This window comes from Styela clava, chromosome 7 (genome assembly GCF_964204865.1).
Source record: "Styela clava chromosome 7, kaStyClav1.hap1.2, whole genome shotgun sequence".
In the NCBI taxonomy this organism is placed as follows: Eukaryota; Metazoa; Chordata; class Ascidiacea; order Stolidobranchia; family Styelidae; genus Styela; species Styela clava.
In genome coordinates this window covers 23,243,145-23,265,256 of record NC_135256.1, presented here as the reverse complement: position 1 = coordinate 23,265,256, position 22,112 = coordinate 23,243,145, and the positions used below count along the sequence as shown (strand labels likewise).

General features: G+C 34.3%; 2 protein-coding genes across 3 annotated transcripts; both read right to left on the bottom strand.

The window, feature by feature from the left end:
- Positions 1–1,842: 1,842 nt before the first annotated feature.
- On the bottom strand, positions 1,843–7,810 carry LOC120327607 (uncharacterized). Its single transcript, XM_039393938.2, has 6 exons — positions 7,519–7,810; positions 6,916–7,030; positions 6,401–6,516; positions 4,100–4,220; positions 3,362–3,493; positions 1,843–2,670 (listed from the first exon to the last, which is right to left on the bottom strand). The coding sequence occupies exons 1-6, from the start codon at positions 7,808–7,810 to the stop codon at positions 2,586–2,588; spliced, it is 861 nt and encodes a 286-aa protein (XP_039249872.2). The 3' UTR covers positions 1,843–2,585.
- Positions 7,720–22,037, bottom strand: LOC120327605 (type-1 angiotensin II receptor B-like). 2 transcript variants are annotated; one of them, XM_039393935.2, is made up of 10 exons: positions 21,318–22,036; positions 19,812–19,983; positions 19,233–19,345; positions 18,795–18,892; positions 16,283–16,427; positions 14,550–14,754; positions 13,926–14,029; positions 13,069–13,210; positions 11,697–11,774; positions 7,720–11,303 (listed from the first exon to the last, which is right to left on the bottom strand). In XM_039393935.2, exons 1-10 carry the CDS (start codon positions 21,458–21,460, stop codon positions 10,950–10,952), a joined length of 1,554 nt encoding a protein of 517 aa, XP_039249869.2. In that variant the 5' UTR covers positions 21,461–22,036; the 3' UTR covers positions 7,720–10,949. The 2 variants fall into 2 exon arrangements, with proteins under 2 accessions (XP_039249869.2, XP_039249870.2); XM_039393936.2 differs by having other exon boundaries at positions 11,099–11,303; positions 11,693–11,774; positions 21,318–22,037.
- Positions 22,038–22,112: the final 75 nt, after the last annotated feature.

Genomic DNA, 22,112 nt, shown 5'->3' with positions numbered 1-22,112 from the left:
GTTGTGATTTTTCCAATATAGTCTACAATAAGTTCTCGGAGACACAGTTTAATAATACCCCTAATTTATCTAGTCTAGTCATCCGGTTGGTAATTTGAAAATCGGACAATACCCAACGTGGTATTCGTAATGCGCATGACAACCATGCACGGTCGGACGGTAGGCAATTCAGAAATGTTTGTTGTTAATGAAAACACTCTACAGGAGGGGTCGGCAACCCCGACATGCGTGTCATGTCTGGCACGGACGGTATTTCGAGTTCACCAGACGACTCAAACTTTCAAAATGTTCGCTTATTTTTCATCTTCAAGTATCATATTAACTTTCTTTATTAAAAATAAACATTGAAACTTATTTATTTGACACGAAGTGGGCCTATGAGTTGTCTTCTTAAATTGTTGTTGTTTCTCTTCCTAGTATCCTCCTTGTTGCTGCATTTTTATTTAAAAAAAATTATCTTTTTAACAATTGGACTAATGAACTATTTACACTATGTGGTGGTTCCACGATCGCATTTCAACGATCTAGTGTTCAGCGAAGTCGGAAGTTTCTAGATAAGGTAGACCAGGGTGATCCAAACCCTGTCATGCTGATACATTCCGTGCGGCCCACAGACCAATTTTAGCGTGTATTTGTATCTGATAGCAGAGCGTTTTTTCAGCTATTCCAACTGGAGTTGGGATCCCGAGATTCAAATCCTCTTTTCTAACGCTTTGTGCCTTTATTTTAGTAAAAACAATCCTCTGTTTTTAAGCGTTGGCCATGTGACAGTAGCGAAACGCAGAGCCGACTTATCGCCGCGCAATCCATTTTTTTAGCTTGGTTGTTATTTGACGATGGCACTAAGCTTGCTCACGCTCAAGTTTTTAAATTACTCAAATATAACAATTCGTAATAAAACGAGTGTCACATGAAGGATGACATATGGAAAACACGGCGAAAACGTATTTCATTGCCCATCACACAGTGTCTAGTTTGATTTCAAGTAATATCTGCCACGAAAGAATATAATTTGAAGCGACATCAAACGCGACATGCAAAAAATACAACGGTAATTCTCGGGAATTAATTTTAAAATAACTGAAGACTTCATATATCTTCGTTAAATAAACGCCACTCATGCAACATAATATTAGTCTGATTAGAACGGTAAACTCTCGTTGTTAATAAATTTGAAGTAAGTAAACTCGCAATATTTTGATCACTTTTGGGTTTTCTCCGACTTGCGGCCCGCGAGATCTTCTCAAAAGTTTTTGCGGTTCTACCTTGAACCACCCTGAGGTAGACTACTAGGTACCGGTAAAATTTCAAACTACAGTTGTGACTTGTATCCTGGTATTTCGATTCACGTTGAGACCGGAGGCATGAATCTTTATTGTCACACGCCCTCAGGATTAGAGCTCAACCGATATATCGGCCCGATATTGCGTGTTTGGCGATATATCATATCGACAGTGACCGGCCGATATATATATCAGCTATATATAACAGGTAAAAAACCTAAAAATGTTCGTAAAAGTTGTTTTATTTACTGTTGGTTCATAAAGGGGGCACCAAAGTCTCCAGTGCTCAGGGCGCAGAAGGGGCACAATCCGCCCCTGAATGGTGGGCATGATCATAGTCGGGTGAAACGTTTCTTCTGTCTTGTTTCGTAGTTCATCAAAGATCTGACTTTCCTTATTTCAACCCCACACATAAAGTTTCATGATGTAATCTCAACACAAATAATTGATTTCTACCAGCTTCCAGTTATCACCTAAACATTCAGTCACGGAATTAGAAGCTACACACCATCTGATAATACAAATACCTGCTGTAGTATAGTCAACACGCTTACTCAGGTAACTTTAACTTCAACGATGTTACTGATTTAATTGTTTTTCACAAACAGTTTTATAATCACGTATACATAGCGCAGCAAATGTACAATTATTTTGCATTGCAATGAATATAAAATTAGTTTACTGTAGGGGGCTTCTCTACTTGAATAGGGCTGCATTTAATAAAATGATCCTGGAAGCAAGTTGTAAAAAGGTTCTATAAATAGTATACACAAAAAGATTAGTTTTAATGGGAAATCCGATTCCAATAAAACGCATCTATCAAAATATCAGTGCCAAGATTATTCTACTGTTATATTTTTCTTTTTATGCAAGTTGATTTAGGTGAACAGTTAACTAAAAACATCCAATAAACACGAGTGAGAGAAAATCAAATATTTAGAAGATTGAATAAATTAAAAATGGCCCATGTTTTGATGAAAATTCAAAAATCTTTTCCCCCCTTCAAGATCGATTTATTGTCTCAATTTTTACATTAATTATGGGAAATGGTCAGTTCAAATGGTAATGTTTTTCTCATCAGTAGCGTAAGTATCATATATAAAACCACTTTAGGCGAATTAAAATCAGAAAAAAAATGATTGTCCATGGATCACGTTGTAAAATCACAGGCTTAATTAACATTGAAAAATACTGAATTTATTTCTTGACAATTTCAGTGTTTCCGAGCTTATTAGCTACAAAGTTACCATTACAATTTAAAAAATATTTTTGTAATCCAATGTACAATTCAATGTTTAGTATTTAATAATGTCTGGTTTTTCCGTCTGTATTTGCTGCTTGTGACTGCTTTGTTGAAACTGCTTTGATGTGAACTTTGAACATCAAACTGTTGAAAATGATATAACAATTGATGAAATGGAGTTGCAATAATTATTACATGTATGGCAGAAAAACCCATTTAATATTCTTCATAGTAAGTTTTTTAACACAGCTTTGTTACTGTGTCATAATCTCTAACATCAAATTTGTTTAAATGTTCATATTAAGCAGAAAATATTAATTTGATCTCATGAAAAAAATGATTATGAGTCCAAAATTATTTCAAAGAAAAGTTAGCACAGAGTCCGATAAGTGCAGATGTAACAGAAGGTCAATTTTCTCTATACATCATAATATAATACCTAAGGGCATTTTTAGAGTTGTAATTTAAGTGATTAGCTCATTTTGCGAAGGAACTCAATTTGAAATAAAAATACAGAGAATTTTTAGGTTTTCTTTCCCAAGCCCAAGCCAATTAGAATAATTACATATAATTTTATCTAAGAGACATTGCGTATCTTAAGTCGAATTACTTTCCTCACTCCTGTACGTTCATGCCGCGTGGATGCTTATCTAGCGCTTCATTAATTCATTTTAATATATCCTTGAACCAATATTTACCAGATTATAAATTTTATCACACTTTCAACAATGTGTGGTGCAACATAAAAATTTTCACATGGTAGTATTTCCTCATTAAACGTTACTGTTTTACACTTATATAGTAAAATTAAATCGTTACAACTGGTAATACATACAACTCGCAAATATATTTGTGTTTCACTCCAAATGATTCATCCACGCATGTCTCTTGTTTCCAATGTGTTCCCCTGTAGTTCTTGCTGATAGCCACTCTTTCGAGAGCTCGAGTTGTTTCTCCAGTGCTCATACTAAACACATATTATACTTGAATTATTAATAATGTACAATATTCGATATGTTACAATTGGTGCTTGGTAAATTCCAAATAATTCCACATTAAATTCAGAAAGTGATTAATATAGATAGCTAAAATTATTTAATGATGTGGTTTACCATTGGTTCTTATCAAACGGAAAATTGTAAAAATATTGAAAGTGTAAAATCGACTGTATTTGAAAATCCTATGCAAAAAATGATCCTATTGATGATATAATATCATTACAATATACTAGAACATGTTTAGCCGTGTTTTCCGTTTTATTTGTTATTTGCGCGTTCATACCTAAGGCTAGACTCTGTGAGAGTTTTATATGTTATTTATGAGTGATATTTACAATATGGTAATGAAGAACAGGTTTTGCTTTAATGGAACAAAAACCGACTTCCGCTACATGCCTAGCGGGCCTCATCAAAATATTAATCGCCACGTTTTCGGTTAGCGAGTTTAATTAATCGTATCGAAGACTGAGCGGGGCCGATCTCACAACAACACACTAGGTGTTGAATAAATAGAAATTGGTTCTTTTTTTGCTCAGCTTTTTACAATATAAAGAATAACAATAAATGAAGTTAACCTCAGATGCAAAGATTTCTTCACCATATTCTTAAGATCCCGTGTAATCGCATAACTGGCTTTTGTACCATCATCCCATGTCCATATAGGTATTCCACCATCTGTTCTGTTATAGGACAGACCTGAAAATATTTTATGCCTTTTATTTTAAAAAAAATTATTATTGCAAGATGATTTAAATATTATTATTTATTACTGGAAAATATTATGAACTTTTGTCAGAGAAGACTCGGCTTACATCATTAATAAAACATATACATCGAACCTTTAAAAATGAATACATGTACTGTACATCGCATTAATTAACAGTGGAATGTGTAATCCCAACTTCGTATAAGCAGACGTAAACATGTTACGTGGCGGCTGTGACCTTTTCGTCCCAACTTGTTATTGAACTATTTATTCACTATATGGATATACTATTCGCAATCTTATCTGGCTATTTTAAAATGCTTATATTTTCGAAACTGATTTATATTTAAGTAAAGTGGAAAATCGACTAGTGTGAAGTTTAAAATACATTTGTTTTGGGTGGCTCACACGGTGAGGGTATTCCCGTACGCAGATTCAAATAAAATTTCGAAAAATCATTAGTGTAAAGAAAATAATGACAAATGGGAAATTTTTAGCAAGAATAGCATAAAGTCGAATAAACTGATGCTGTCTGGATATTGAAACAATGCACAGACAAGTGTAATGGCGTAAAATGCTGTAATTGCGTGACTATACTTTGCAAAATGAAATTGGAACAATCAAATAACTCGCACCATAACTCGTCATTTGACTCGAGCTATCAATCGACAAGCAAATCTTACAATTTCTAAAATAACAAATACTGTGCGCTTTTCAAAAATTACTTCAATGTGGGCGATAAAACTTACAGAATTGGTCGCTTTTTCTAATTCTATACAATTTTAGTAAATTTTACGGAACATTATTTTCACAGTGCCTTTCTTTTTCACACAGTGTATTTCACGATTATTTAACATCAAAGTATGCTCAATTAGTTCACTTAACTATCTATACATTTCACTGTAATCAAAGGTTTCAGGCTGACTGAAGTCAGACGTACGAAGGGGTTAACACAAAGAGATAAATATAAGTTGTAGCTTTGTGACGTTACCGTCGTGGTATGGACCGGGTCCTGTTTCTTTGAAGAATCATTAAAATGAAGGGATCTTTTGTAGAAAGCCCTCGCCGAATAAAACACCCTCGCCAACGTGGGTGCACCATGTGGCGAGCTTTTTTTTCTCAAATTTTTGCATTAGTGATGAGGGATTCCTACAAAAGATCCAAATTATAAGTACAATTTATTTGCGAATTTGGATAATACTTGTAATCGGACGGTAATTTTCGAAGCACGAATCCGTAAAGTTGTGCACACTTTACCGAAACCCCAAAACAATGTATGCAGCCCAAATTGCAATTTTGCTTCGGACTGTACCAATATTGACACTAAATAATGACAAAGACACCTGTCAGCTTGTCGAGAGTAGTCCATACTGCGGAACAGCTTTTGCTGCGGTTTTTACATTAATGTGGTAGATGTATGGAAAGCAATTTCGGAGTTGCTGTAGACACAGAAATTAAAACCACAAGGCTGAACAAGCATAAAATTCATTGAAAGTTATTTCAAGTCGATACGGATAGCACTGTATTTTTATACAATTCAAATAAGGCACCAACCAATTATTTTAATTTATTGAAATAAATTATGAAATTATTTTCGTTTGCGCCAACCAACCATTGAATCACTGATATTATTCATATATTCGGTTGACGTGAATCTACAAAACAGGAGTTGAAGATGTATTCGAACAATATATAAGAGGCACAAACATCCGTACAAATATTCAAACGTACAAATTTAATCTTTCAAACAGGTTATGCTTCATAACGATCGAGACGTTGTTCGCTACATGCCTAGCGGCGATCTCCATTAAGTATTTAATTGCCAACCTCGCAATGACGTAAAAGATTAAAGAATTTCGAAAATTCAACGTCATAATGTTTATAATTGCTCTACGTGAGAACGGGCCGCGAGTGGAAGCTGATTTCAATAAAACAAATTAAGCTGAAGTTGCACTCGTTGGAAAGCAGGAAAGTTTAAACCCAGAATCTTGTCGTTGAACCAAAACGTTCATTTTACACAAAGTTTATCACCCAAAGCTTACTGGAACGAGAAACCTTTTTTTGTAACTCCAGTTACTCCAGAGTGCAAGACACGAACATTATTTGATGACATCTCAGGTAAGCGAGGAAAATTGACACAGAGAAACATGATCAGTAATAACATATTTACCAATCCAGTAAAAGGATTCGTCTGTTGGGTCAATCTCTCGGATGTAATCGGCAAGATCTGTCAGTCTTTCGTGGTCTTTGGCAACGGCGAGTCGAGCATTAACATCTTTGGAACACCTTAATAAAATATTGAGTTCTAACAAATAAGTTCAATATATACTATTCAAATCTTGTGGCGTCAAGTGTTTTCCAGGTCCTTCCGCATCATATTTCTACAAATGAATGGATAACTCATGATTTTGTAATTGGATTTGGGATATTTTGTTTCCCTGTACAAGCGAGGCAGAGAAAATACATGTGTGTACTATAGTAGGCCTATAGCTTGATGTTCTACATTGAATGAATAGAAAATATTAGACGCATGCATCCGTGTCTATGATTGAGATCGTGTTCAACATCTGAGTAAGTTGTTATAATTCCTTTATGGTTCGGTATAAATTTGTATTAATCCCCCTACATCTGGTAATGGGGGTGGCTCGAAAAGATTCAACGACTATATGGCATCTGCCAACTTACTCATTCACAGCTTCTTGGCAGGAAACGCGATTGTTTGAAATTTTTAGACAATGATATCCATCGTTTGTTTTGAAATATCCTTCCGGACATCTGCATTGCGGCTGTTTTGTGCAATCTGAACATAAGATAGCAGTATATAAATAACATCAATAGATATTACGAAATTCGCCAGAAGCGCTACCTAAGTATATATTGTTATTAGATCAGAAATGGGGGGCATTGTATATGCGAAAAGTATGAACACTATTCTTTAAGTATGGTTCATGTTTCATTAAAATATTTATATATATACTTAATCGCATAAAAATGATACGATTTGAAAAGAAGTGCCGTAACCCTCTACTTTACGAGTGGTATCAGGATTTTTCAAAAATATATATATATAAAAAAGGAGAATTCAAATAACATTCTATTGTTTCATTCGTCACAGTGATTTGATCAGCGACAGGATCGCATGAATATGTCAAGTTATGTATCAATTTGAGGAGTTATTGATGGATGGGTTTTCGATTACAATAATGGTAGTTGAAATTGCTACGAGACTCAAATAACCATCACTCTCGGTTTAATTGTTGACCTTAAGACTGGTGTATATCAACTTACCGTACGCAATCTTTGTAACTTTTTCAATAACATCGTTTAAGGCTGGAGGTCTGTAGTTGCTGCTCCGTTTTACATTTCCCATGCTAACCTGCTTAGTATATTCAGTGATTGCAGCTTGCATTTTACGAAGTGCTGGTTTAGCACATCTACAAAGCTTCATCCAGTTTGGTTCGTTATTATCCGCAATCTTTTCAGCCTCGAGTTTTCCACGTCGATTATTGTCTCTGTCCCTTGAGGCCTCTGTTGCCGAAACTGCTAAGCATAGCAGGATGAAATACTTTGCCCCAATCATTGTTGGACAAAGAATATGGTAAATTTTGTATAATCGATCTCAATTACTCGGGACTATTTTTTTAGTTTGTTTTCGCTATAAACACCATATGTCTAGGTAGTATTTGTTTTTAGCTAAAATAAAAAAATATATATAACTTGGTCAGAAGTTGAAACTCTATTGCACCCACCAATATTACAAAGAACGTTTTTTAATCGGATATATAGCAAGTTCTATATATACGAGCGATGCATCTGTCGTATATGGTAGTCCAAGAAATACAAAAATCTATAGAAGTTAGGGACATTATGCGAAATTCTGTTAAGAATGAGGGCATTCTAACATCTCAATGGCTTACAGGCTATATATCAATACTTTACATATTTCTTTACATCTTTACATTCATAATTTTTTCAACTACGCTTCCGTCATTGGATCGAAATCCTGTACACCTGAGATCGAAATGCCAGCTACAATGCTGTACTGTTGATCCACCAGTCTAATAATACGATGTACGTCGGCCTCTCGGACATAATTAGGAGACAGATCTCCTAAAATCGCTACTCGTTTAGTGAAAATTTGCCTCGGGGTATTTAGAAAACTTAAGTCAGCACATTTATATGTATCTATGGCTGCTTGTGGGATTGATCATTATAAAAAATTAGTTACATACATGTCACGGGATAATTGTCATGACGCCTTTGAATATCAAGGTAGCGAGGTGCGGATTTTACAACGAAAATTGGACAGCATCACAAAATAATAAATCTATATATCTGGAAAACTGTAAAGAGTCTTTATAATGCTCGACGGAATGAATCGTGTGCACTTTCTCCAAAACGGGAAATACTTTGAAAGGAATTCGTTTTATATTATAATATATGCAAACGGAGTGCAAATAAAGCAAATACAGTAAATGAAATATACTATGGGTATCGGGCTAGCAATCTTTTAATTAAAACATACGTAATCTAAATAAATAAAAAGGGAATTTATTCGAGAATTTATACTGTATGCTTAGAGTGGAAAAATGGAAAAAAGCCAAATCATGAAAAGGGGATTTTCAATTTGGCAAAATTGCATATGGATAGCCCCGTAACTTCACAAGTGAATATTCTTCAACTACTTCATCTATGCTCATCTTCGGACAATCATCTGGAGACGCGCTCCTCCATTAACTGTCATTTCACTATGTGATAATTTCAAGAACACTTTTGGATGAAATACAAGTGTGACAAACAATAGAATACGAAATCAAAATTTTCTCAATGTAATATATTTATTTCGGAAGTAATACTACACAAACAAGTTCTGAATACCTTATTGACAACATTACAGTAGCTCCTCCCCTCTGTCATATCGCTTCAATTCATTAGATGTGGTGATAGCTTGTCGTTGGTATAATATATTATATATTTTTATATACCATTGCTAACTCAAGACAGTTCATCAGGTATAGCCTCGTTCACAATTAGGCACATGCAATAAATCAAATGAAATCTGAACTTGGTTTCAGTAGAAGATGGACCGGATCAAATAATATAAACCTTCATATTATCCTTCAATTCCTAAAAAGGTTCACTAATTGTGATTTACCTTACTCTTGAAATATACACTTCAAAGAACCCAGCGGTCACTACAGTATGACTCCATAGATTACTTGCCACAAAAGGGAGGACAGAAAATCGTTCTACATGTGAAATATCGCACATATCGGACAAATAAACAAATGTTATGGCTCGAGGGTAGAAGGCGTTCCAAGAATGACATAATTATATTATATCATGGTATAGAAAGAATTACGACGCTGCATTTATAGTGATAATATATTTTATTGCCCTAAATTATTCACCAGGTAGTTTAAAAAACATTTCACGATTGCAAATAAAGTGACTTTTACTGTTATTGTTATTAACTATACAAGCCGGCGCCAAATTGATCAAATCTCTTGACTAATATCTTTGTAACGTTGTAATTTTGTAACGTATATTGTTTTTGACATATTTTGAAAAAAAAGTTGTCAAATATCTAATTGAAACGAACTAGATTACAAAAAATACTTCACCCAAAACGTTCGTCATATATATATACTGCAATATTAAATTTAAAATTACAAATGGCTGCACTGTAACAAAAAAGTTTATTGTGTAATGTATGGTATGAAAAAGATTGACAAATTAGACGATAGAAACAATACTGATGAATAAACAAAAAAAAACTTAATTAATTGTTCGCTGGTTCATTGCGTAATTTTATCGTGGGTCTATTTTGTAGTCAATATGACTGAATATCACATAATGTTCGCGTGGATTTTTATCAGAATGAAAAAATATAGATGGTCTTTGTCAGTAACTGGAAAAATTGAAATGAAATAAAGAAATAATTAATAGAATACTAAAACAAAAATATATTTAACTATGCAATAACCAAGAATACCAATGAAATATTTGAGTACATTCGAGCATTTAAAACAACTTCCCTCCGTCTATATGGATCGCAAGTCTTAAGTGTTTTATGTGTTTCCTCTTATAGGCTATGGACAATAATATGGGTTATAATATTACAACATCAAGTCTTTGATGTAATTGATGAAAAGACATTGCACCTGTCGGTGACGCAATTACATTAAGTAAACATGTGTGGTAATAATATATGGACAAACCCACTAATTTGGTTGGTTATACCTACAGCTGATGGCGTAGCAAAGCTTAAATTAGGCGCGCAGTAGCATCGTGATCATTATCCCTGGAATTAAGATGGCGCACAACCTGAACCCTAACCTGGTACACATACTATGTTCAGGATGTTCGCCATCTTGATGCACATACTTCTGGAGCTGCCAAAAAGTATTGTTCTAGCAATACCAACTTGCGTAACAAACCTTGTTCTTTTGGCTGTGTTTTGTGCCAGAAAATAACATATGAACGGTTACATTGAGAACACTAGAATGAAAACATTTCCAATGCTCCGTTAGGAGCCAATATTTTATGAAACCTTATGACTTTACAATTTTACAATAGTCATAGATTTCTCGATTGTCGAATGAAAAAATGACAGTTATATTTTAGACTGCTATTCGGTATGCGTCATTGGTATCACGGCATCGGTAAATAGATGGGATCAAAAATTACATTTAGAACTGTTTTTTCACTTCGAATGCTTATACTCGTTGGCCAGTAGCAAAATATTCTTCGTTCTCGTTATCTGTAGTCATTTCCAAGCTCGAAGGTCTTTCGTCAATATCAATTTGACATTCGCCAGTTGTCAAAACAGAGCCACCGCAGTTAATTATTATTCTTGGCGGAGAATCAGTCACCCCAGTTGGACGACGTTGATGAAGCGACAAACTTTTGTTCGTGTCATTGTTTCTGATTGGCTCAAGTGCAACTGTCGACTTTATTTGTGATACCTCGGAGAATATTGGCGAATGCGATAAGTCTAGTCCGATATATTCGTTACATGGAACCAACCGGGTACTTTCGGTTACTCGCGGTCCTGTAACCGGACTGTGATCCTGTGATTTAGTTGGTTTCGAAATATTACAACTTGAGCGACTCTAATATATGGGAATGTAATGTAATTTAACGATTATTTATTCTACACAGATGTACAAAATAAATTTAATTCAGAATCAAGAAGTAAAAAAAGAAGAATCAATAATAAAAATCATTAAAGGAATTTTTTTCATGTTTAGTCAAACTTTATATCCTGCACTAATCCTACCAAGAATTGTTCGAATATTTCTGGGTAAATCTTAAGGTTGAAATAAAATATTAGGTTTAAGTCGCAATACTTAATTCTTCAAACCCAGCAAAGCAAGTAGAGTGTACTGATACTGAAGGGAACATATAAACATATGTATTGTATAGTAGGGTTCACAATTTTATCATTTTGTTCACACACCTACCGCATTTACTCTAATAGAGTGATACACAGCTCTCATCTCGTTTTCTCTCTGTTTCTTGCTGATACATCGGAATAGGGTCTGAAAAAAGAAGGCAAGAGAAACTTTATACAAAATATAATTAGCTAAAAAGATCGTTATCCATTCGTTATCGTTGGTTTGCATCGCATGACGCTTGCTTCAATGTCGCCAAAACAAGTCTATGCTAGTTTGTACGAGTATTCTAATCGCTCTCCATCTATGACTTGTCTTGATGGGCTTTCTTTATTAATTCTGGTACACTGGCTAGTGACTCCCCACGTAGGAAAGCAAAACAGTATATATATCGTCACGCTAATAACCGAATTGCGTAAGTCATTTTTGGCGATTTTGAGTTTTTTATAATAGATATTTATGTAATGCTGCGCACCTACCTGTCTGTTAACTCAGATTTTATTTTAGGAATTCCGAAACTTGTAAAAATGGAGATTTAGTATGACATGCACATTTGTGCAATTGTTTCGTCATAATGAATCATCATTGTTACCGCAGGACTATTGTGACGTCAGAAAGGCAAATTAACCTCTGCGAAGTATTTTTGAGTTTTTGCATCTCGGATTCTAGCTTAGCGCGCATTAATTTGAATTTATACTACTGTATATAGGAAGACATGCACTTGTGATATTCACTGTCCGAGTCCAATTCACCTTGGTTGGCTTCTATATAGGGTGCATTGCTGTTTTATTCTTTATATTTAATCTTAGTCTTATTTCGGTGGGTGTGAACGTGTTATATTGATGAAATATATATTTTTAAACATAAAAAATAATGTAATTGAAACTGATTAGCTATTTTGGGGATTAGACATTGTAGATACTAAGAATTACATTCGTTTTTGGAATGGTTAGTTTTCAGGACTGGTGCATATAGTAAAGTTGCAAAATTGCGTATGTCCCCAAGTCATAGACACATTTCTGCCTAAGTCACAGTGCGCCATTATGACGTCACTTAACTGCGTCATACAAATTAACTTAAATCCGGCTAGGATCAAAAAATTGAACCATGGCAAATTATTGACTCTCAATGGCAAAACAATAGCATTAGGAAGTTTTTTACGTTTTTCTCAAAACTGCTAAAAATGACTTACGCAATTCGGTTATTTGCGTGGCAATATATATAATAGAAGTTAGGGTAAATAACCAAAATGAAAAAAATTATTGGACTGAACTCTATGTTGCGCCATTGCAATGGATGGCCTCGAACTAGACGCATGGCCTGAATGTCTATATATTGGCGGAGTCTCCACAATACTCTACAGATTTTTCGTAAGTTGGTTATCTCTTCCTCTCAATTATAAACCGATTTTACCGGTTCGTGCCTTGATTAGGATATCTACCTTCAAATGCATTCGATGAGACGGACTTGTGGAATATATCATGGGATTGATAACGCTGTTGCAAAAACTGAGCACGGTTGTAATTACGTGGAAAATGTAGACGTATTGATTGCCTCTCATTGTTGATGGTCGTGGGATAACTCTATATAATATAATGAAAAATATTAATTATGAACCAGTATCGAGTAGCGCACATGTAACACTCACATGTAATACAAGTTTCAGGGAATTGTCCTTACAAATATGATCCAATTATACGTTGAAATTCGAAAGGGTGTTTTTGCCACTACCGGTGATAGATTGCGATAACGTAACAAATTTTGAATTGGACTAATGTTTCCGATAGAAAATTATAAATTACAGGTCTTTTCTAATGATTTAAAAAGGAGGCAATCCATAATGTTGGCATTGCAATTTAAAAGAGCCTAAATTGAAGGTACGAAAACACCACATTAATATGAAATGATTGTTATGTGCAAATTAATTTATGCCCCGATCCCAACGTTCACATGACAAATGGCCGTTGCATGTGTTGACCGTGGTGAAAATTGAGTCAGTGGCGTTTAGAGGACCGTAAGGTGCACATAGTGACATTATCAGTGAACCAGCAGCACAGAATTTCAAGTGACACAAACAGTACGTCTGCCTGAAAGAAGTTGAACATGAACATGATAAATTATAGCTGATGAAAGTGTCGCAGGAGTTCAAGTAGAGCTTTTAGCTACATGTTGGCTTTACCTTAAAGACAGCAGCTACTGTACTTTAAGTGCAGTTTGTGCCATCTATAACGAAACTACAGCTTGGCCTTCAGATAATATACCTCACTAATAATTTAAATAATTTAATTTCATTCTCACCTGAAATGGAACAAACTGTGACAGAAGTTTGATATCTGATTCGGAAGCCAGCATATGACAAAGGCGACGATGATTGTCGTCACAAGACGGGTCACATGCTGTTGCTATTTTAAAAATAAACAAGGTGATTGTTTCGTCATTTATTTGAATAACTCATTTCCTATAACGTCAACATTTTCCGACCTTCGTATTTGTTGCGGAAAGACAAAAACCGAACCATTATGTTATTCATTTTTTTCAATCTCCAAGTTTAAAGACCCAAAACAATGGTATGGCATTTGAAATAATTATTTAAAAATCTTTTACATATCGAACATATGCTGAAATTGTGACTAGCAGTTATGTGACAGTCCGAGATAAAATATTATATAAAAATCAATAAGCAACGAACGAACTGTGACTGTTTTGAAATAAATGATGCCAAATGTGATTGATCCGATATTTGAACCCTAACAACATAACAGTGTCTCTCATAACCATCAATATTATTTATCAACGATTTTGGTAGTTTAGTCTCGATAATTATTTGGTAATATACTATGTACAATCGACTTTGCATTAGTCACAGCTTAATCTTTACTGATGAGAGACTTTCATACAATAACTCGATTTTGAAATACTGACCTGTTTATTTTTCACACCTCCGTCTCGACAATTTCGCTGAATCCCCGGTAACTGGTTAAATGAAGATGCCCGGGATTTCACATAAGCAACAATAACGCAATAGCATCGGCATATTATCACCACGGGTACGATGAAGCCGATGATATTTCTCAACACGATGTGTAGCGCCCACCATAGATCGGATGTGCCTGAAGGATATTTCCAACTGCAGATAAAATATTTACAGTCGTTACAATTTTTGCAAGTACCCCCGATATTGGAGGCAAATATTTATATTTATGTTCGTTAGTATATTTTCATCTATATCTTTTTCATCTGCTGCGCCTGAATATTAGTAGCATGGGTCAAGTCAAATGCAAATTTAAAGATTGGAGACTTTTGATAACGCGCCCAAAGTTCTTGTTTCACACTTAAGAATGATTCGCCTCAGAATCTATCCGTGCTTCGAGTTTATAAACAGAGGGTAAAGTGGCCCACCGATTTATGAATCTTCATAATCCGTCGTGATGTTTTAAATAAATGTATATCGTCTGACATATTCCGTATTCAAGTATAGTACGATCATTTTCTGATACGATGCCGCCTGTTCGATACTTCAGCATATCGGTCTTATTCATTTCGAAATATTCTGTATCCAATATAATATCAAAATTTACCATCGAGTTCATTTAAGATTCTTCACTTTATTTATTGCACCTTTACACGCTCACCATTAGTTGCACGAAAAACACCAAAGTTCTTTTACGTAATTTAATACAGGGCTTCATGGAATTACGGTATTCTTAAAATATGACATGTAACTTAAACCTTTATACATGTTTTTGTGCCCGATATCAAAATTGTCTGGCAAATTCCAGCATTTTGTCGATTAATTGAATTCCGCGGCAGCCACGCGTCCTGTCAGTCAGATAATTGGGAATGGGAGGTTTAGCGTAATCCGATTGTGTGGCGCTTCACTTCTTTTCTCGGCGTCGAAAAAACAAATAAACAGCTAACAAGGCGGCTCAGATTGAACTATCCCCTTAAATTGCACAATGACGTTACTGGTAGGGGGAGAGATTCAATGGAGTTGTATATTAAACTGTTTTAATTTGGTGATATCGTGTTTCGTCACAAAGCGCATTCGACAATTATAGCGTACAATTTATCAATCAGATCACGCCTCTTGGTTTTACCTGATTTAACACAGGCATATTTGACAATATTTGAATTTCAAAATATGCTTAGGTTGAACTGACGAATTTATTCTAGAAATGCACTAAATATATTATACAAAAAGAATCTGGTATAAAGTAGGCATGAGTCACATAGGAATAGATAAGGCTAGACATTCATTGGTTATTGACATGTCTGGAATGATAGACTCACATTTAGAACCCATAATACATAGTGTAGAAATTCAAATTCGTCAGCCCGATAGTGATTTTGAAACGTGATATCATATCCCATGTGTATATCGTATCGAATCAAGGGAATCTAAGCCAAGACTAACGCAAAATACAATTAATTTGAATAGGTACGAGTGAAATTTTCTTTCAGTCCGGTCAACATCGATAACGGATAGACTAGATATGTATGTTAAGTTATAGACTAGTACTGTATATATACGTATTTTTTACTTCAGATTTTTAATCATCAACCAGTAAAATTCCACACGTGATTAAAAATCGAAAACTTTGAACAACATTCACAAAAAACATATCTAATTTCATACATAGCAAAAGGCACATTACCTGCAGTACGTTTTATTATTATTGGTGATCGCTCTTCTCAAGACAAAGGCAGGTAACGATAATACAACAGCAAACGACCAAATTGTTACACATGAGCACACTGCTCTTGAAACGGTTCGAAGACTTTTTGCTCGTACCTTTACAGCTGTTAAACATTGTCAGGGTTAAGGCTTGACAAAACACCAAACATGATAACAAAATGGAATTTTGTGTAAACTCTATCCGTCGAATTTCAAATACGGGGTGACCCCAAAAATTTATAACTCATGATTTTTTAATTTATTCATTTTTTTTGCGCGTGGACTTCTGTTTGTGCATGATTATACCCAAAGTTTCAGAACTCTGGGACGCTTTGTACAAAAGTGATAATATTTGCGCAATAAATGCAAGTTCGTCACGAAGGAAGAGGAGGTCACTTGGAACATATTCTAAACGTCCTAGATTCCTGAAACTTTTAGGTACAATCATACACAGACAGAACTTCAAGTGTAAATAAAAAAAATAATAATCTACGCCACACTCATAAAAGTAAATAAGAAATTTATGGGTTTTGTTTTTTGGGTCATCCTGATATTATAATTTTTTAGAAAATGTGCGTGTGTTTCGGTCTCGTCTTTTATAATAGATGAAGTAAACTGCAATGTGTGTTTTGTAACAGGCAATTTCATTGTTTAAACATTCGTTTAATTGTATCGGAATGATTGGATTCAAACGCCATGGCATCCTATAGCAATCCCTACTCCAAAGCGTTTGATTCAATCGGTTTTAACTCTCGCCGAAGTGTAATAAAATCTCAATACCATCCGTGCGAAGACTGGCTAATTTCACCAAATGTTCAATAGCTAACGGCTAATTCGATGAATCTGGCAATATGACACGATATAAATAGTGAATGAATATGAAATTCCCGCTCAGTTATTGATGCCCAAAGCATTAATAATGTATTGTAAACGCATTCTATTTATGATTATGCCACATACTCATATAAAGGGCAGTTGTAAATTGTGTCGGGACTAGGACTAGACTAGCATGGTTCGAATATAAAGGCAGTAGAAAACCTCAATACATACTTAAAGGTCTGTAAATAAACAAAATTAAATACTGAACAGCCGCGAACCTTTGGTAAATCAGTTTAAGAACGTGGGTTTGATTTTCAATGGGCTTCGAATACTTGCGATCGACTCTAAATAACATTATCTTTAAATGATATAAATTATTATTTTCGATAAATTTGTTTTTAATGAAATTTTAAATTACAAAAAAGACGATAGAATTGATAAATTCATGTGGCGTGTTGATTCAGTAACAGTTAATAGTCTTTCAAAACGAATATCACATATGTAATATTCAAAGGTCTATCTATATTTTAAGACTATCCCAAATAAATATATATTACAATCTATCCATTTGAATCAACAGAAATCGAAATAAATCGAGCAATCAGAAATGCTTCCCTGTTTATCGATCGTTACTTAACTGAATCATGCAAAGTTTTATTTTCGGCATTTAAATGTTGAGATACAATTTTCATGGTGCCGAATATTAATTTAATATAAATTTTTTTAGATATTTTTTTTTGAAGTAAGATTTTTGTGATGTTACAGTTCTACAAAACTCCATAATATGTTTGAAGCCTATAATTATGAATTTGGATAGTTTCCAAAGTTCAATCTCAATTTTCATCATTTTAATTTTTTGCATGACTAATACACTTTCTTAGAACCTCTCACTACTCAACCCAGTGTTACCAAGAATTACTTAATGTTCAATACTAATAAATCTAGCGTTCAGCAAATTGTTCCATACACTGAACTACCCGTCTGGTTTTCCAATCCAATATGAAAATAGCTAACGAGTTCAAATTTTCGGATGTACGGATGCATTTGTCTATTGACGCCACAATCTACCGACAGCTACTTGAACCACTAGGCGATAAAAATAAATGCAACAATCATTAACTATTAAACCTGCGCAAAGGTGACGTGAGGTAATTAGCTGAAAACCGTGTTTTAAACCAGATTGGCAAGGCGAGACAATCAACTCGTAAGAAGTTTTCAACTGCTACTTGAAATGTAGTAATATTTGTTTACACACATATTTTTACAAATTCAAACCCGAATGAAAGCTATGTCCTCTTTGAACCGATAAAAAGGACCCCACTTAAAATTCTTTTACAAAAAATTACGATGCCCCAAAACACTTTAGTAGATCGGGAGTAATTATAGAATTTCAATTTTTCATGAATCCTGTTTCGATTGGAGGGATGGTTGTTATTCCCGGGGGTGCTCATAAAATCATTGCTTACATACGCATCATGTTTGCATGTACGTGATCCGGTTTGTGTCTATTCGATTAATATTTGTTGTCATTTGACTTTAGAGCATTTGAATTGTGGCCAATATAATGTGAGGTGGCATAGGTATTTAGAATCGCCCAATTTCATTATTCTTATATTGCGAATAAAAATCAATGAAATTTCCTGTTAAAACAATATAACTCGGTTTTTATTTACCTTTCACAACTACCATGTATCTGTCAATAGCCATTGCCGTGATGAAAAATATACTTGCAAACATGCTTAAATGAGTAAGGAAACTCATTATTTTGCATCTGTATAAATAACAAAGACGAAAAAGTTGTAGCAGAATGTGCAAATCAAATTAGAGACTGACTGTATTACCGTATTATTTTTCCATGCTGGTCTTGACTACTTTATCATGGAATAACATTAAACCAAATGTCGCATTAGTTTAACCTAGTCAAGTAAAATAATCTGACAAAAACGAAATTGTAATTAACTATATTTTGCTTTCCCATCGCTATTGAAAAGTTTTATTGAACATTGTATGAATTCAAATAGTCTACAAAATTTTAACTGTGTATAAAGTTGCACGTATTTTATATGTTAACGTTTTATAATAATATATATATTGATTTGGTTGGCGCTTACCCTATGTCATTGAAGACCCAAACACCTTCAATCATGTGCGTAGTGGCCCAGAACGGTAATGTAGTAAGCAAAGCAAGATCGGCCAGGGCCAGGTTACCAACAAATATATCGACCTGAGAGTGTCGTCCGTAAAAACAGAAAATAAGAGAATAAATTTATATTCGGCCTTTTATCTACGTGAAAGCTTCCCTGGGGATATAGCAAACACGAGGAAATGTTAGACGATCTATTATAGAAAAGATCCATATTATCACGTATGTATACGGCTTAGCCTCCTAGTGCGCCCAATGCCCGATATTCTCAGGGGATCTCAGTTTTGAAGAAAAATGAATTAAAAAGCGAAACATTTTTCACTTATTAATTATAAATACAAATAAATGAAGGAGGACTTCTGAAAGTAAGATTTAAATATTAATCATATTGTACCAAAGTTTAGTATGACCGTTTTGTTATTGCGCTTGTTTTTAATAATGAAACTTTCGGCTCTTATGTGAAGGCGACTATACGGCTCCTAAGGTCGCTGACAAGGATTGAATGAACGTCGACAAAAATAGAATGCCACGTGAGATTTTTACTTACCGCACTTTTTGCTTTTTTTGTTAAAAAACAAGAAACGTAAAGAACCAGTGAGTTTCCTAAAAAACCTATAACGAAAAGAAAAAAATATACAACAGGAACTATTGTTTCAGTGATCACTCTCTTTATCTCTGATAAAATTTGTTCTTCTTCGGTGGGGTGAAATTCTGGCGGCCTAGAAAAGTAATAGTCCAAGATAATTCATTTTTAATATATCAAACAGAAAACATATAATATATAGTAGTTTTGATAGGTATATTACAAACGCTTGTAAGCATATAACCGCATATTTTTTCTCTTCTCATTGAATGCCTCCCAGTGAAAAGCTATAGGAAATCAAAAACAGCGATACTACAAAGCAGTTTTTATTTAGTACTCCAATATATAATAAATATATATATTCATTAAAAGGTACTCATTCTAATTGCAACCTGCACTGCAAAGGGTGAGTGCGAATGGGAACCACATGATTTCATGTAATTATCTACGAGACAAATCAAGTCAGTTCAGTTGTACGCAGTCTCCCTGGCCTCGATTTAAAACGCTACCATTGATGTTCACACAATATTAATTATTGCATTGAAAACTAACAATCTTGCCGACTCAAAATGCGTGCTATGAAAATGGACTCCCAAATGAATCGAAACGTTTACAATTTATAAACTATATATATTACATGATAGACAGAGTACATGGGTGAGATTCGATATCAATCATTCGGTCGCGGACAAGCCTACATTGTATTTCATGTCTTGTGTTTTTGTTTGCAAAATGTTTTAAAAAAAAATATATTTCTACTAATACTTATGGATTTAGCGGCCATTTTTATAAACGTTTCGTTTATCGATATAAGGCTATATAAAAATCGAACTTGACTGCAATTTCTTATTCAAATTGACAATTTCAAATAAATATCGCTTAGTGAAAATTATTACAGTTTTTCTAAACTTGTCTCCCCCGTTTTTCATATGAGTTTTTGTGAGAAAAACAGCAATATATATAAGCCATAAACGAATAATTATCTTAAATTTGTCGAAACTTGGATTTTATACACGTGGACGTGATCTTGCCTAAGGATCGCATTTTACTGCAATGGTACAGTATAAATATTAGCAATAATTTATTTCGACATACAACTTTCCCAACACCTCCGAAACACGAAAAATTTAATTTTAAGCAAGACATACTCTTCTAGCAACTGGAAAATTGATGGCACCATAAAAATTCAAATTTTTTTAATTTATTTCAATATCGAATAATTTATAGTTCTGATGGCCTAATTACAGGCTAAAGCACGCCCTTCAATCTAACTACCAATTTTGGAAGATGAACGAAAATTACCTTCTACACTGGGACAAGGTAGCGCTTGTGTATTTTGTGATCCCGAGAACAACGAAAGTTATGATGAGTATTTGAGAAGAAGATGCAGCGTCGAATGTTTCGAGAAATTGTTGGTCGTCTCGGCATGAGGCGTTAGATAAAAGTCAAACTCAAAATAAACCCACTTACCGCTCAGTTTGGTATGTATTTTGTTGAATTGAACAGTTGCCAATTAAGTACCCATTCGCATAAGGTCCTCCGTCGTCAAAAGTGACTCCTGTTGTGCTGTTGCTTTTCATAATCATCAAGTCGACATCAGTGTAATTAGTCATGACTATATATTAGTTGGAGCAAGTTGAACTAATGAGAAAAAGAGGTTCAGAAGCAGTCAGAACAAAATTCTAAAAATATTATGGATAAAATATGATTAAAATACATAACAATCTCTGTTTATTTTAAACGCCTTTTTCTTTATACGTACACCATTTTATTTCAAAATAACTGGATTCATTTATAATGAATTACTATCCACACTCTTCGGCCCCGGGGAATAAGAACCAAAATTTGTTTTTGTGGCTTCGAATACGATAGTATTGGGATGAGGCTAATACTACATAATTTGACGCTAATAGCTCCTCTAACTCTATATGTATATTGTATATATACACACATGCATATTTATTTGCTACAGAGACATATCACAGTCGTATGGTAGTATATTGATAAATTCCTTATCTTCTCAAATCAATTGCAATATTTCATTTCGAAAATACTAATTCGTTTGTCCGCGCGGTTTTTAGGCCAGCGTTGAAAATGGAATTGAGTGCTTAAGGTACCTACCAATTAGTTTTTTGTATGAAGAAAAAAAACGGATCTACCATAGATGCGTCTACCCTCAACTAACCAAACAAACGTCTTGCTGCTAATTAACATTTTATGACGTCACAATTATATTAATAAATTTTAGGTTTAGTACATTAAATG

What these genes read in the sequence shown, in the direction of transcription:
- LOC120327607 (XM_039393938.2), bottom strand. Translation starts at nt 7,810, where the DNA reads ATGATTGGGGCAAAGTATTTCATCCTGCTATGCTTAGCAGTTTCGGCA. An exon ending in CGAATCCTTTTACTGGATTG is followed by an intron (nt 4,221 to 6,400) that starts GTAAATATGTTA and finishes AAATATTTTCAG; the next exon opens with GTCTGTCCTATAACAGAACA. An exon ending in CACAAATATATTTGCGAGTT is followed by an intron (nt 2,671 to 3,361) that starts GTATGTATTACC and finishes CATTTTCAACAG; the next exon opens with TTTGATGTTCAAAGTTCACA.
- LOC120327605 (XM_039393935.2), bottom strand. Translation starts at nt 21,460, where the DNA reads ATGACTAATTACACTGATGTCGACTTGATGATTATGAAAAGCAACAGC. An exon ending in ATACATGGTAGTTGTGAAAG is followed by an intron (nt 16,428 to 18,794) that starts GTAAATAAAAAC and finishes AATGTTTAACAG; the next exon opens with CTGTAAAGGTACGAGCAAAA. An exon ending in CACAGTTTGTTCCATTTCAG is followed by an intron (nt 13,211 to 13,925) that starts GTGAGAATGAAA and finishes TATATTATATAG; the next exon opens with AGTTATCCCACGACCATCAA.